At 44.1% G+C, this 16,890-nt stretch overlaps 1 protein-coding gene across 2 annotated transcripts in view; it reads right to left on the bottom strand.

Annotated features, from left to right (window-relative positions):
• Positions 1-8,327, bottom strand: part of PHLDA1 (pleckstrin homology like domain family A member 1) — a 28,636-nt gene extending 20,309 nt beyond the window's left edge. Inside the window, exons 1-2 of one of the 2 annotated variants that reach the window (XM_069764572.1) lie at positions 8,169-8,327; positions 5,534-6,118 (exon numbers count right to left, since the gene is read on the bottom strand). In XM_069764572.1, coding sequence (XP_069620673.1) covers positions 5,540-6,028 — 489 coding nt within the window. In that variant the 5' untranslated portion in view covers positions 6,029-6,118; positions 8,169-8,327 and the 3' untranslated portion in view covers positions 5,534-5,539. Of the gene's footprint in view, positions 1-5,533; positions 6,211-8,168 lie in introns of those variants that run through there. The other variant, XM_069764570.1, reaches the window with a different exon arrangement.
• Positions 8,328-16,890: the final 8,563 nt, after the last annotated feature.

Below are 16,890 nucleotides of genomic sequence, written 5' to 3'. Positions count from 1 at the left end.
TTTTGGCTTTTTGCTTGGCAACACGGACTTTCAACTCCCTCCAAAGGTTTTCTATAGGGTTGAAATCTGGAGAGTGGCTAGGCCACTCCAGGACCTTGAAATGCTTCTTACGAAGCCACTCCTTCGTTGCCCTGGCGGTGTGCTTTGGATCATTGTCATGTTGAAAGACCCAGCCAAGTTTCATCTTCAATGCCCTTGCTGATGGAAGGAGGTTTGCACTCAAAATCTCACGATACATGGCCCCATTCATTCTTTCATGTACCCGGATCAGTCGTCCTGGCTCCTTTGCAGAGAAACAGCTCCAAAGCATGATGTTTCCACCACCATGCTTTACAGTAGGTATGGTGTTTGATGGATGCAACTCAGTATTCTTTTTCCTCCAAACACGACAAGTTGTGTTTCTACCAAACAGTTCCAGTTTGGTTTCATCAGACCATAGGACATTCTCCCAAAACTCCTCTGGATCATCCAAATGCTCTCTAGCAAACTTCAGACGGGCCTGGACATGTACTGGCTTAAGCAGTGGGACACGTCTGGCACTGCAGGATCTGAGTCCATGGTGGCGTAGTGTGTTACTTATGGTAGGCCTTGTTACATTGGTCCCAGCTCTCTGCAGTTCATTCACTAGGTCCCCCCGCGTGGTTCTGGGATTTTTGCTCACCGTTCTTGTGATCATTCTTACCCCACGGGGTGGGATTTTGCGTGGAGCCCCAGATCGAGGGAGATTATCAGTGGTCTTATATGTCTTCCATTTTCTAATTATTGCTCCCACTGTTGATTTTTTCACTCCAAGCTGGTTGGCTATTGCAGATTCAGTCTTCCCAGCCTGGTGCAGGGTTACAATTTTGTTTCTGGTGTCCTTTGACAGCTGTTTGGTCTTCACCATAGTGGAGTTTGGAGTCAGACTGTTTGAGGGTGTGCACAGGTGTCTTTTTATACTGATAACAAGTTTAAACAGGTGCCATTACTACAGGTAATGAGTGGAGGAAAGAGGAGACTCTTAAAGAAGAAGTTACAGGTCTGTGAGAGCCTGAAATATTGATTGTTTGTTTCTGACCAAATACTTATTTTCCACCATAATATGCAAATAAAATGTTAAAAAAACAGACAATGTGATTTTCTGGATTTTTTTTTCTCAGTTTGTCTCCCATAGTTGAGGTCTACCTGTGATGTAAATTACAGACGCCTCTCATCTTTTTAAGTGGTGGAACTTGCACTATTGCTGACTGACTAAATACTTTTTTGCCCCACTGTAGATGAAAAGAACTGATAGCGTTATCTGCAGAAACCATCGATGATGTCACCATTACATCATTATATGAGATCGTTATACGGCCTGTAGTTTATCTGAAGCTTTGAAGTCAAAAGCTAATATTTAACAATCAGCCCGAATGTGGATAAAAATAACATGCAATCCGGCATTGTTTACCACCGGGAAGGAAAGTATCAAGTGAATCATTCAGACACTCCTGTGTTTTACAATTCCAAGCATTGTTGTAGAGACACTGAGCACACACACTAGCATTTATAACACACAAGATGGTGGCCCGATTCTAACGCATCGGGTATTCTAGAATATGCATGTCCCCGTAGTATATTGCCCAGCCACGTAGTATATTGCCCAGTCACATAGTATATTGCCCAGCCACGTAGTATATTGCCCAGTCACATAGTATATTGCCCAGTCACGTAGTATATTGCCCAGCCACGTAGAATATTGCCCAGCCACGTAGTATATTGCCCAGCCACGTAGTATATTGCCCAGCCACGTAGTATATTGCCCAGCCACGTAGTATATTGCCCAGTCACGTAGTATATTGCCCAGCCACGTAGTATATTGCCCAGCCACGTAGTATATTGCCCAGCCACGTAGTATATTGCCCAGTCACGTAGTATATTGCCCAGTCACGTAGTATATTGCCCAGCCACGTAGTATATTGCCCAGTCACTTAGTATATTGCCCAGCCACGTAGTATATTGCCCAGCCACGTAGAATATTGCCCAGCCACGTAGTATATTGCCCAGCCACGTAGTATATTGCCCAGCCACGTAGTATATTGCCCAGCCACGTAGTATATTGCCCAGTCACGTAGTATATTGCCCAGCCACGTAGTATATTGCCCAGCCACGTAGTATATTGCCCAGCCACGTAGTATATTGCCTAGTCACGTAGTATATTGCCCAGTCACGTAGTATATTGCCCAGCCACGTAGCATATTGCCCAGCCACGTGGTATATTGCCCAGTCACGTAGTATATTGCCCAGCCACGTAGTATATTGCCCAGCCACGTAGTATATTGCCCAGCCACGTAGTTTATTGCCCAGCGACGTAGTATATTGCCCAGCCACGTAGTATATTGCCCAGTCACGTAGTATATTGCCCATTTACATAGTATATTGCCCAGTGACGTAGTATATTGCCCAGCCACGTAGTATATTGCCCAGTCACGTAGTATATTGCCAGTCACGTAATATATTGCACAGCGAAGTACTATACAGCACAGAGCCACGTAGTATACAGCACAGACACGTAGTATATTGCCCAGCCACGTAGTATATTGCCCAGCTATGTAGTATATTGCCCAGCCACGTATGTAACAGGTTAAAAAATAAAAAAGAAACATATACCTAACCCCTTGTAGTCCTGGCGCCTGTGTGCGGTGCATGCGGCAGCTTCCGGTCCCAGGGTTGGTATGAGCGCAGGACCTGTGATGACGTCGCGGTCACATGACCGTGACGTCATGAAAGGTCCTTCTCGCATAGCATCTTTGGAACCGAAACCTGCCGCTTGCACTGCCGAGGACAGGACGCACGTCAGAGGGTGAGAATAACCTTTTTTTTATATTATTATTATTTTTAACATTAGATCTTTTTACTATTGATGCTGCATACGCAGCATCAATAGTAAAAAGCTGGTCACACAGAGTTAATAGCTGTGACAGACAGAGGCCGCGACCAATGAATATCCGTGACAGAAAGAAGGACAGACAGACGGAAGTGACCCTTAGGCTATGTGCACACGTTCAGGATCTCTTGCAGAAAATTCCTGAGAAAAATCTGAAATTTTCTGCAAGAAATCTGCATGCGTTTTTTGCGCGTTTTTGTCGCGTTTTTGATGCGTTTTTTTCCGGACTTTTCCAAATGCATTTTATAGTGGGAAATCCGCAGAAAAAAAAAAACGCAAAATTAATGAACATGCTGCGTTTTTTACCACGATGCGTTTTTTTCGTGGAAAAAAAACGCATCATGCGCACAAAACATGCGGAATTCATTCTAAATGATGGGATGCGTATTTTTTTGCGGTTTTATAGCGTTTTATTGTGAAAAAAATGCAAAAAATCAGCAACGTGTGCACACAGCCTCATAGACATCACTACATCCAAATGGAAAAGTCAGGCACCAGCCCTATTCTAGACAAAATAGTTGTCTGGCTTTCGGGATTTGTCCATAACAATTGTAGAGATAGAAAAAGTCAAACTTCAAAAATCATTTCTTGTAATATGCTTCTACTTTTATAATAAAAAGGTACAGTAATACTTAAAAGTTTGTCAACCCTTCCGAATTTTCTTAAAACTAGAAGAAAAGATCCAAGTGAAAAATATTAGACCCAGGTCATATCCCTCATTAGAAATGGTCCAATATCACATATCTGTGTGTGGCAAAAGTACGTGAGGATTAGCAGATAATTTGATTGTAAAATTAGAGTCTGGTGTTTTCAATCAATGGGCTGACAATCGGGTGTGAGTGGGCGACCTGTTTTCTTTATATGACAGATAACACGTTTGTGGAAGTGTAACATGGCACTACCAAAGCAGATTTCTGAGGACTGAAGAAGAAACGTTCTCCATCTAATTTTTGGACTTGGGTGATGTAGTTGTAGGTTAAATTAATTTATAAATATTAAAAAAATTCACAAACTTTCAAGCACCAATGTATTATCATGTCCCTCTTGGACTCTAAACCTGATTAAAAAGGTTCTGTAGGTGATTTGTAAGAAGTGACAAAGGTACACTTCTGAAGAAGACATCCTTGGAAGTCCTCTAGCACAGATCCTATCTCTATTAGCCCAATTAGAGAAGAGGGAGCGGACATTTTTGCATATTCTTGATGTAACTACATGTTTTATACGTGCCCTGCTTCGTGTTTCTATAGGGTCGGTAAGGATCCCCACCTCTATCCAATGATGCAGAATAGTCTCTGTTTCCGGCTGTGAAGGATTGTCTGGCACCTGAGCAAGATCGCCCCACATCAGCCACATATACGATGGTGGCGGTGAAATGAAGCATGGGCTATAGCAGTGTTATTGTTAGTGCTGTGCAGATGTGCGCCTCCCAGATGATTGTAGAGTAGTCTGTGACAGAGTATCATTAACCGAACAAAGAACAGCAGCATTCTCCTCCAGGTGCAGCAGCCACCCCATAGTAGGAGAAGGGTGGGCTGTGTGCACACAAGTCTACCTTCACTACAGGAATGCCCGAATATTGCAGTTACCCCTCTATAACCTCCATGGTCCCATGCATGGGGACGTTCCTATAGCATTAGCACATTTTGCACACTGGGGGTAGTCCTAGCTCCCAGACCTAACAATAGGACCTTCCCAAAATGTCTAAGGGACAAGTCAGAACATGTTAGTGTCAGAAAAACCCTATAAGAGGGTATAAAACATGCTGTCCCTCCTATAAGGCTGTGTAAGAATCAGACAGGACAAAATATCTACAGTTCTAAACTATGACCTTTTGTTGGTTCTTTACAGACTGAAGGTGCAGAAATGTTCTAGGTCCAGAACTTTTCCATCACTTGGTCTATTATAACTACAGCAGCTCCAGACAGCAGGGTGTCCCTCTATGGTGACCATGATGGGGCCTGACCTGTGCACCCTTCTTACCTGGGGTCTCCAGACAGCAGGGTGTCCCTCTATGGTGGCCATGATGGGGCCTGACCTGTGCACCCTTCTTACCTGGGGTCTCCAGACAGCAGGGTGTCCCTCTATGGTGGCCATGATGGGGCCTGACCTGTGCACCCATCTTACCTGGGGTCTCCAGACAGCAGGGTGTCCCTCTATGGTGGCCATGATGGGGCCTGACCTGTGCACCCTTCTTACCTGGGGTCTCCAGACAGCAGGGTGTCCCTCTATGGTAACCATGATGGGGCCTGACCTGTGCACCCTTCTTACCTGGGGTCTCCAGACAGCAGGGTGTCCCTCTATGGTGACCATGGTGGGGCCTGACCTGTGCACCCTTCCTACCTGGGGTCTCCAGACAGCAGGGTGTCCCTCTATGGTGACCATGATGAGGCCTGACCTGTGCACCCTTCTTACCTGGGGTCTCCAGACAGCAGGGTGTCCCTCTATGGTGACCATGGTGGGGCCTGACCTGTGCACCCTTCTTACCTGGGGTCTCCAGACAGCAGGGTGTCCCTCTATGGTGACCATGGTGGGGCCTGACCTGTGCACCCTTCCTACCTTGGGTCTCCAGACAGCAGGGTGTCCCTCTATGGTGGCCATGATGGGGCCTGACCTGTGCACCCTTCTTACCTGGGGCTATGCCGAGTTGGAGGCGCTCCTGATGCGGTGGCCATGCTGCTGGACCAGGTGCTGTTGGACCAGGTGCTGCTGGACCAGGTGCTGCTGCTTCTGCCTGGTGGACTTCACGGCCAGGATGGCTTGTCTGTTCTTGTACTGCACCATCTGCAATGTGATCTCTGCATTCCAGCCCTCGTCCTGGGGACACCGAAAGTCGATCTCCCGGCCCTCTGCCATGACCACCGTGAAATAGACGTATTTGCCCTTCCTCTCCACACAGTCCACAGTCTTCATGTTGGAGAAATGCAGCTCCTTGATCCTGGCAGGTTCCGTGGGGGAGCTCGGCGGCGGCGGCTGCTGCTGGTGATGGTCCAGCTGTTTGGGTGGGATGAGCAGAAGACCTTCCTCGGTCAGGAGACACCTCTTCTTCTTCCACAGCTGCAGCAAGCCATCGCTCCTCTTCTCCAGAAGTCCTTCCTTCACCACCTTGCAGCTGCTCTCCAACATACTAGTCACTGATGGAGCCAAGTGCCAAGGATGGAGCCCTAGGAGGGTGGACGAGGACTTGAGCAGGGAGATCCAAGGCGAGATCACGCTCTGAAAAGGAATCATGAACAGTGAGGCAGTGGCGATGATGTGTGCCAGGCAGACAGCAGCACTGGGCAGGGTGACGGCAGCAGCCGCAGCCTGCTCTGACTCAATGCTGCTGCTGGAGATTTCCCAGAGGTTGGATGCCGGCGCCACCTGCTGGCCAAAGTGCAACTTATTCTTCACAAGGAATAAATATCTGGACCTATTTTTTTTTGCCTTAAACTATGCAACTTGTAAAAGGCTTTCTTTATACTGACATTTCGGAAATATTTTTTCTTTTTTATTTGCCCCGCATTCACATGTAAAGCGCCATGGAATAAATGGCGCTATAAAAATGTATAATAATAATAATAATATTAAAATAATAATTTAAGATTGTATTTTCTGCTAAAAATAATTTTTGTAATTGGGCTTCATTAAACATTTTGTAACTATTTCTATAGTGTGTCTGTCTCTTTCTGGCTGCAGAATGAGTCAACTGAGAATCCATCAGTGAGCTTGCTCTGACTGTCTAATAGGAGAGTTTGCAATTTTTTTCCGATGTCTTTTTTTTTTCTTAAAGCATCTGCAAGGTTTGTATGTGCCCCCTGTGTTTGTGTAGCTTTCCTCCGGGTTCTCCAGTTCCCCCCCCCCCTCTCCAAAGACATACTGATATGGAATCTAGACTGAGCCCCAATAGTCAGAGATGATAATGCATATATAGCACAGTGGAATATGATGGCGTTATATAATAATAATAATAATAATAATAATAAATTAATAATTAAAAAAAGTTGCTCTAAGCTGATTTATGATCACAGATCACATCACAGTTGAACGTGAAGGGAAACAAAGAACCTGTAATAGTTAAACGGTGCAGAATTTTTACATGAATCCAAATTGCAGAATTGTCTTTTAGTCCTAAATATTTGCATTTAATAAACATAATAAATCCCCAGAGATGGATAACCCTGTTGTGGGACGTAAGCTCTGCACGATGTGATCGGATGTGCAGTCCTCTGAATTCCATCCCCTCCAACCTGCACTCACTATGCAGGAACGTAGGACAGACGCACATGGACAGACGCACATAGGAAGGGTATATCCAGTGCTTACACCTAGATAGTATCCTTTCCAGCCAGCTGGTATAAGATATAGCATAGGTGCATTCATGCAATGATCGGTGGGGTGGTTACATGGGCACAGTAAGGGTATGTGCACACGTTCAGGTTTTTTTGCGTTTTTTTTTGTGTTTTTTGCGATAAAAACGTTGTAAAAACTCATTAAAAACGCATACATTATGCATCCTATCATTTACAATGCATTCTGCATGTTTTGTGCACATGATGCGTTTTTTCCCGCGAAAAAACGCATCGCGGTAAAAAAAAAAAAAAAAATGTTCATTAATTTTGCGGATTTTCTGCGTTTTTCCCGCTATTTTATGCATTTGGAAAAAAACGCACCAAAAACGCGTCCAAAAACGCATGAAAAACGCGGAAAAAAAAGCATGCGGATTTCTGGCAGAAATGTCAGGAAAATTTCTGCAAGAAATCCTGACGTGTGCACATACCCTAAACCTTCTTTCCTCCTTAGATCCCAATGTGTGAATCTCTATAATAATAATCTTTATTTTTACATAGCGCTAACATATTCCGCAGCGCTTTACAGACACTATCTCTACAAATCCTGCACATAAACTTTGATGTTCAGGATTCCTACATCGCTTCTTTACTGGTCTACTTTATAGCTGCAGGCACTTAGTGCCAACACTGCCACATAGCCAATCCATTGAGATTTCATGCCAAGATAGTAAATGATGGTGCAGAATAATGATACCACATCTGTGGCTTTACATAGGACTGCTGCGAACCCCTTACTTGGCACAATGCAGTGATAGAGTAAATAGGGGTAAATAGTAGACGCCATAGAAGCCCATTTAGCCCTATTGATAACATTACAGACTGCACTGGATTCATATTAACATAGAAGTAACTGCTGACTATGCCCTGTACATGGAGTTTATGGGAAGGATGTTACGCTATGAAATAACGGACGCGACAATAGCGGCGATACTTACTTGGCGAGCAGCTGAGTAATGTGTTATGTTCCACCAGGCGGATATATAGATATAGAAAATAAATCCTCCAGTAAATAGTAGAGCGGCTTGTAACAGGGAGCACAACTCTCTCCTGTGTGACTGCAACAGCTGCAGCCTTCGGCTTTCCCTGGAAAATCTTCCCCTCTCCTCTGGCTTTTCAAGCAATTCCCGCCCACAGGCAGCAGCGATCCAGAGACATGAGAGCTTGGGATTTTGCAAGAAGGCCTCAGCCACAAGCCTGGAAGCGCAGAGGAAGCGGTAGTGTGGGAAGACAATAGTAGCAGCGCACCATTCATCATTTCTGCACATGGCTGAATTATTAGATTTCGACAATTGGATGGATGGATGGATGGATGGAATCAAGTTGAAGCTGGGAAGTCGGCCATCAGTAAGGTGGCAAATTTATGAACGGCTGACCCCATTCCTGCAATACTTTTTTGCTGCTAGAGTAAGCCCATGGTCATAGTCTAAGGCTATGTTCCCACGATGAGTTTTTAGTCAGTTTTCTACTCTACGTATTTTCAAAAAAATGCAAGTAGAGTATTTTAGTTTACCGGTGTAGAAAGTCTGCAGCTAAAAAACTCACTAAAAGCTTGTGGTGGGAACGTAGCCTAAAGTGTAAGTCCTGCAGGCCAGTGTTTCTCACACTGTGAGGCTCTAGCTAAGGCTAGGGGGACACACCACCTTATTTCCTCTCATGAGAAAGAATCGGGCCCATCATGTTAATCACATTCTGATCAAGTATGAGGTTGAGAAACTAGAAAAAAAATTCTCCATCTTCTCCATTATGTCAGTCCGTGGAAATCCAATTGCACTCACATGTGGTCCGATTTTTTCCACGGACTCATTGACCTACGTGTCCAAGAATATCAGATGCAAATCGTGCACACGGACCAACACAAGTCAATGGGGTTGTTCACATGACCGTTTTTACACATGGACTGATGATGTTCTGCATGTAGAAAATCACAGCATGCACTACCATGATCTGTTTTTCGGATCAGTGTCCCATTAAACTTAATGGGTACATTAAAGAATTGATGCAGTAAGGACACCATCCAAATTTTACAGACACAATGCAATTATTAACATAGAAAACTGTATTTGGCTCTTATTATTTTTCGATACATAAAAAAGATGTCACACAGATGTCATATACAGTCATGGACAAAAATTTTGAGAATGAGACAAATATTAATTTTTCCAAAGTCTACTGCTTCATTTTTTCTAATGGCAATTTGCATATACTCCTGAATGTCAGAGTGATCAGCTTAACAGCAATTACTGTACTTGCAAAGTCAATATTTGCCCAGAAAATGAACTTTAACCCCCAAAACACATTTCAACATCATTGCAGTCCTGCCTGAAAAGGAGCAGCTAACATCGTTTTAGTGATTGATCCATTAACACAGGTGTGGGTGTTGATGAGGACAGGGCTGGCGATCAATCAGTCATGATTAAGTAAGAATGACATCACTGGACACTTTAAAAGGAGGCTGGTGCTTGGTATCATTGTTTCTCTTCAGTTAACCATGGTTATCTCTAAAGAAACACGTGCAGCCATCATTGCACTGCACAAAAATGGCCTAACAGGGAAGAGTATCGCAGCTACAAAGATTGCACCTCAGTCAACAATCTATCGCATCATCAAGAACTTCAAGGAGAGAGCTTCCATTGTTGTCAAAAAGGCTCCAGGGCGCCCAAGAGAGACCAGCAAGCGCCAGGACCGTATCTTAAAACTGTTTCAGCTGTGGGATCGGACTACCAGCAGTGCCGAGCTTGCTCAGGAATGGCAGCAGGCTGGTGTGAGTGCTTTTGCACACACTGTGAGGCGGAGACTCTTTGAGCAAGGCCTGGTTTCAAGGAGGGCAGCAAAGAAGCCACTTCTCTCCAGAAAAAAACATCAGGGACCAACTGATATTCTGCAAAAGGTACGGGGAGTGGACTGCTGAGGACTGGGGCATAGTCATTTTCTCTGATGAATTCCCTTTTCGATTGTTTGGGACATCTGGAAAACAGCTTATTCGGAGAAGAAGAGGTGAGCGCTACCACCAGTCTTGTCTCATGCCAACTGTAAAGCATCCTGAAACCATTCATGTGTGGGGTTGCTTCTCAGCCAAGGGAATCGGCTCACTCACAGTCTTGCCTAAAAACACAGCCATGAATAAAGAATGGTACCAGAATGTCCTCCAAGAGCAACTTCTCCCAACCGTCCAAGAGGAGTTTGGCGCCCAACAATGCCTTTTCCAGCATGATGGAGCACCTTGCCATAAAGCAAAGGTGATAACTAAATGGCTCATGGAACAAAACATAGAGATTTTGGGTCCATGGCCTGGAAACTCCCCAGATCTTAATCCCATTGAGAACTTGTGGTCAATCATCAAGAGACGGGTGGACAAACAAAATGCAAGTATTGATTATGCAAGAATGGTCTGCTATCAGTCAGGATTTGGTCCAGAAGTTGATTGAGAGCATGCGAGGGAGAATTGCAGAGGTCTTGAAGAAGAAGGGTCAACACTGCAAATATTGACTTGCTTTATTAACTCATTCTAACTGTCAATATAACCTATTGGTACTCATAATATGATTGCAATTATATTTCTGTATGTGATATAAACATCAGACAAACACTAATAAAAACCAGAGGGCAGCAGATTATGTGAAAATATAATTTTGGTGTCATTCTCAAAACTTTTGGCCATGACTGTAGATGTAAAAAGTGGCCGAATGGATCACATAAGGATGAAATGTAACTGTGTAACTGTCATAGAGAAAAATTAAAATCAATAAAGACATCTCCTGAGAGAGGACATATCACTGTCACGTTGAACAAAAAAGATTCATTATCACTCGGGAAGTGAGAAAGAGCTGACACTTCAAACTCCATTGACGTGGGGATAGATGATACAGATGAGTCGCCCTGCCAGGGCCGTGGGGTACTTGGTACACGGTCCGGTGTTTCACAGGGGGATGTCAAGGTGGCGACCCGGTCCGTGGCCCTGGGCGCCAATGTAAAAGGGAAAGGTCTTTAAAGGGAATAAAGTTTATGTTCGTGACGCCACCTGTAGTATTCAGTCAGTGGGGACCGACGCTGCTTTAAGGGGTCCTCTGGGGTGATGTTATGGCAGCTATATGGTATAACTTCCCACAGGTGAAGTATATCCCCAGGGCTCCCAGTGTGTAGATTCTAGATGGTGAATGGTGCAGTAAAGAACGAGGACACAGGTTTGCAGTCTCTTTACCTTGTTTACTGAAGACTTCAGGCAGCCACAGTCCAGGGCACCAGATCACAGGGCAGGCAGGGTCCGGCCGGCTTGGAAGCGAATCCAGAATCCCCTTTACCAAGTGGAGTTAAAAGCCTTCTTCTAGCGCCGTGGTGTTGTAGTCCCTTACTGCCTACGGCTTCAGATAAGGTCCTCACAGATGTTCTCTCTCTGTCTCCCATAAAGGATAGGACATAACCCCTATGACTGGTGACTTTAGCCTGTTTATAGGGGCTCTAGCACGCCCCGGGCTCTAAAGGTGTCACCGTGTCTTCAGGTGTGTGTGGGGACAGATAACTTGCAATTCAGCTGTCCTGCCGCTTTCTGCTGTAAGTCGTAGAGTCCTTACAACCTCGGTGGTCCGGCTACCGGTTATCTGTGCTTCAGAGGGAAGCAGCCTCATCTTAGCTGGTCTCCCTTGATGTTACTCTCCTGTGCTTTGCTCTCCTGCACACTCACTGAACAATGTTCAGCTTTCTGTATGTCTCTTCGTTCAGGGGCTGCAGTACTTCAGACTACAGACCCCTTCAGACCTTCTGACACTCTATGTCGGTCTGATCTTTTCTGTGTCTCTCACTTTCTGAACTGAAACTGAACCCTTTCCCTCCAGATCAGGATGTATTTATAGGGGAGTTCACCCTAAACTAAGCTTAGAGCTCCCCCTTCTGGTCTGGAGTGTGAACATGTTGTATGCATTGTGTCTACCTGATAAAAGATCTCCTTCATCGCTTCCAAAAGTAACATCACTCTCCCCGTGAGGATAGCAATGTCACTGTGACAACCAGGACCTTGGGGCGTCACACTATCCATGCCATGTTTCAACTCTGTAGAAAGGTAAAATTGCAATAGGAAATAGGATAAGGATATCTACCACCTGGAACCTACAGGGGTGAAGATATCCTGAAATGTAGGGATCACATAAAATTCTAAAAGACCTAGGACATCCCTCAACCAGCCCCCATATGAGCTTACCAAAGTGATGTATGTAGGTGTAACCTTGATCTAATAAAAAGCAGGATCTTAGTTTTTGTATTTGATCAGTCCTTGAAGGTATAGCTTGCTGTGGGTTCTGTCTGGTTTCCTAAGCTCTGAGCCATTTCCATGGCACAGGTTTAGTACTTTTTCTTTTGTTATCCCTTTTGTTTTATGGGATTGTATATACCGTATTGTTTTAATCCCATTTTATAACATCTACTATATAAAGCTGAATGTGTGTGTGTGTGTGTGTATGTGTGTATGTCCGGGATTGGCATCTGCACCGTCTCAGCTACAGCCACAAAATTTTGCACAGTCACATGTCTGGACCCCGAGAGCGTCATAGGCTATATTGTGAGGCGAAATTTTAACCCCGCGCGTTCCAATTCACCAAACAATTTTGCCCCTATCTACATAATGGGGAAAAAAGTGAAAGGAAAAGTGTTGGAGGCGTCGCAGCTACAGAAACAAAATTTTGCACAGTCACACGTTGGGACCCTGAGAGCGTCATAGGCTTCGTTGTGAGGTGAAATTTTAACCCCGCGCGTTCCAATTCACCAAACAATTTTGCCCCTATCTACATAATGGGGAAAAAGTGAAAGGAAAAGTGTTGGAAGCGTCGCAGCTACAGCAACAAAATTTTGCACAGTCACACGTCTGGACCCCGAGAGCGTCATAGGCTATGTTGTGAGGTGAAATTTTAACCCCGCGCTTTCCAATTCACCAAATAATTTTGCCCCTATCTACATAATGGGAAAAAATGAAAGGAAAAGTGTAGAAGGCAAATTGACAGCTGCCAGATGTGAACAAGGGGGACTTAAAGAATGAGAGCGATGGCACCAAAGAGTATATACTGTACAGTTGCTAAGGTGGGGCCTCCACATGGGATACTCACCACACACGGGGATATGAACACACACAAAATGCGCCACACACTACCACGTGCTTGAACACATATTACCCTCAGCACACATTTCACCACAAATACACCAACCTCGCCACATAAAAGTCAAAACACAAAAGTCGCCACTCAAAACTCGCCACGCGCAGAACTCGCCACATGCAAAAACTAGGCTCTTGCAAAACTCGCCACAAGTGCAAAATTCTCCTCATGAAAAACTCGCCACACGCAAAACTTGCACACGCGGAAAAATTGCCACATGCACAAAAGTTGCAACACATGCAAAAGTTGCCTCACACAAAACTTGCACATACTCAAAAGGCACCACACATAATACTTGCAACGCGCAAAACTCGCCATGCGCAAAACTTGCTGCACACAACTTGCTACACTAACCTGTCACATGCAACTCGACACACAAAAAGTTGCTACACGCATGTTGCTACACAAAACTCATCTCACAAAAGTCGCTACATGCATGTCGCCACACGCAACTCAACACACACAACTTGACAAACGAAACTCGCCCTAAAACACACACAAGTCTGGTATTATCCTTCAAAAATAAAAATCTGATTAATAAGCAGACAAACTACAACAATTGCACCATATAGGAAATATGGCAGCTGTCAGTCACATGACCTGTCTATTATGTGTATGTGTGAGCTAATATATACTGCCAGGGGGAGGGCTTCCTGTTGGCTGGGGATTTATCAGGCTGCCAATTTAGCTTACAAATACTGAGGTAAAAATACTGAGCAAATAACGTGTGAACGAGGTCTAATACAGGAGGAGATGACGCACAGGTATATACTATATACAGGGGAGATGACACACAGATATATACTATATACAGGAGAGATGACACACAGGTATATACTATATAGAGGAGGAGATGACATATAGGTACATATATATACAGGAGGAGATGACATACAGGTATATACTATATACAGGAGGAGATGACATACAGGTATATGCTATATATAGAAGATGACATGCAGGTATATACTATATGCAGGAGGAGATGACACTCAGATATATACTATATACAGGGGAGATGACACACAGGTATATACTATATACAGGAGGAGATGACATACAGGTATATGCTATATATAGAAGATGACATGCAGGTATATACTATATGCAGGAGGAGATGACACTCAGATATATACTATATACAGGGGAGATGACACATAGGTATATACTATATACAGGAGGAGATGACATACAGGTATATGCTATATATAGAAGATGACATGCAGGTATATACTATATGCAGGAGGAGATGACACTCAGATATATACTATATACAGGGGAGATGACACACAGGTATATACTATATACAGGAGGAGATGACATACAGGTATATACTATATATAGAAGGAGATGACATTCAGGTATATACTATATATAGGGGAGATGACACACAGCAGGTATATACTATATACAGGGGAGATGACATACAGGTATATACTATATACAGGAGATGACATACAGATGTATACTATATATAAGGGAGATGACAAACATGTATATACTGAGGTGATGAGGTGAAAATGAGAGGTGTGAGGTGAAAATGAAAAGGTGTGAGTGCAAAATGAGAGGAGTGAGGAAAAATAGTGGAGTGATCAGAAAATGACAGATGTGAGGTTGAAATGACAAGTGTTAGGGGGAAATGAGAGGAGTGAGGGAGAAAATGAGAGGTGTGAGGGAGAAAATGAGAGATGTGAGGGGGAAAATGAAAGATGTGATTGGGAAAATGAGAGGCGTGATGGGAAAATAAGAGAAGTGAGGTGCTATAACTAACCACAGATATTTACTATGCCCAGGCAACGCCGGGCTCTTCAGCTAGTCTTTACATATTTTTTATAAACACTGCCTACCTTACCGGATTAATAAAACAAGAATAAAGGAAATGCTAGTAACGGCAGGGTATTTATTAACTAAATTTGCCGATGGTGTGTAGAAGTGCTAGTAGTGCCCCTGCAGCCAAAGAGCTGGACAAAGTAGTCCATGGCCCCTTCCCATCCTATTATGATCAGCACGCAGCTGTCTGTTTATCCTTTGCAGGTTATTAAAAATAGGAGGTGCCCCACATTATTTTTTGGAGGGTCCTTCCTTTTTAATAACCAGTAAAGGCTAAACAGACAGCTGTGAGCTGATATTAATAGGCTGGGAACCTTTCTGGATATTTGCCCCTTCCCAAAATAATAACACCAACCCCCAGCTGTCTATTTTCCCTCAACTAGTTATTAAAAATAGGGTGGTCCCACATAATTTTTGGGGGGTCCCCCATTTTTAATAACCATTAAAGCTTATGCAGACAGCTGTGAGCTTTTAGTAATAGGCTGGGAGCCTTTATGGATATTGACCAGAATAATAAAACCAGCTGTCACAGGGTTACTGCAGCGGAGAGGAGCCAGAAGGCCGCAGCGTCTTATAGCTCCTACTCCTGTGCTGAAAAGAAGTGCTTCACCATCTTTTTAAATGGTGTTTATTTCTTTTGGCAGAACAGGGTTTAGTTGGCCATGTTATGAGCTCTGGGAGTCTGAGCTCTCTGCTGAGCTTGGTTAGCCACTACTATCCTCTATACAATCTGAGCCCTGATTGAAAAACATCGTCAGAGCTAGCTTATGCGGCATGGCTTGGAGGAGAGGTGTTTTTGGTGCTCATATGAGAAGGAGTTTGGAGGAGTTTTCTGTGACTGTTGCGTGGGTTTGTAAATGTGATAATTCCCTTTCCTCCTCTTATTTTGTTTTTTCCCCATCCTCCACTCCCCAGTGCATTTCCCTGTTATATGAGAGTGAATATTTGTATGCCTAGTATTTTCAGTTGCTCTAGTTCGTGTTGCCTTGTTCGTGGGGTCGGTGTACTGTGGTGTATGGCAGCTCCCCTCTTCCCTAGGTGGGGGAAGGGAACAGATGTAGGGATGATTCAGGAGATATGGCAAGGGTGGCGGCCCTCATCTTCACCTTCAGAAGTATCCCTGGGAATAGGGCGAGCTAGTGCATCCCCTAGTGTTAGGAACAGGGAAGGAGCCCCTGGTCCTAGGTCACCCAACAGTTAAGTCGTGACACCAGCTGACAGCTGTCTGCTTTTCTATGTAATGTAATTTAACTTTAACTCAGTGAATGGATGGATATTTACACATCACATTGATAAGAATAGTCTACATTGACTTACATTGATTATGGACTTTGTGTTGTCTAACCTCACATCATTCTATTTATTCTATTCAGCCTGTTGGGTAAACTAATTAACTCAATCTTTACTGACTAATTTAATGGATTTAAGTCATTTTTCGATGCACATTTGTTTTCAGGGCAATTGTCCTATTCTTACCCCCATATCGCAGTCACCTAGCCTTTACTACCACCATTTTACAGGACCAAAGTACGGGTCTCCATTGATTTCTATTGGGTTCAGGGTCAAGTTCGGACCCGAGCAAAACTTTTAACTCAAGTTCGACCGAACCTGCTGAACCCGAACTGCCATGGGTTCATTCATCACTAATCGTGAGTGCTAGTCAGCTGAGCTGTGTATGGAATCATATTAT

The sequence above is a fragment of the Ranitomeya imitator genome, chromosome 4 (assembly GCF_032444005.1).
Source record: "Ranitomeya imitator isolate aRanImi1 chromosome 4, aRanImi1.pri, whole genome shotgun sequence".
Classification (NCBI taxonomy): Eukaryota; Metazoa; Chordata; class Amphibia; order Anura; family Dendrobatidae; genus Ranitomeya; species Ranitomeya imitator.
Note: the sequence above shows the minus strand (reverse complement) of the source record. Positions and strands in the feature narration are given on the sequence as shown.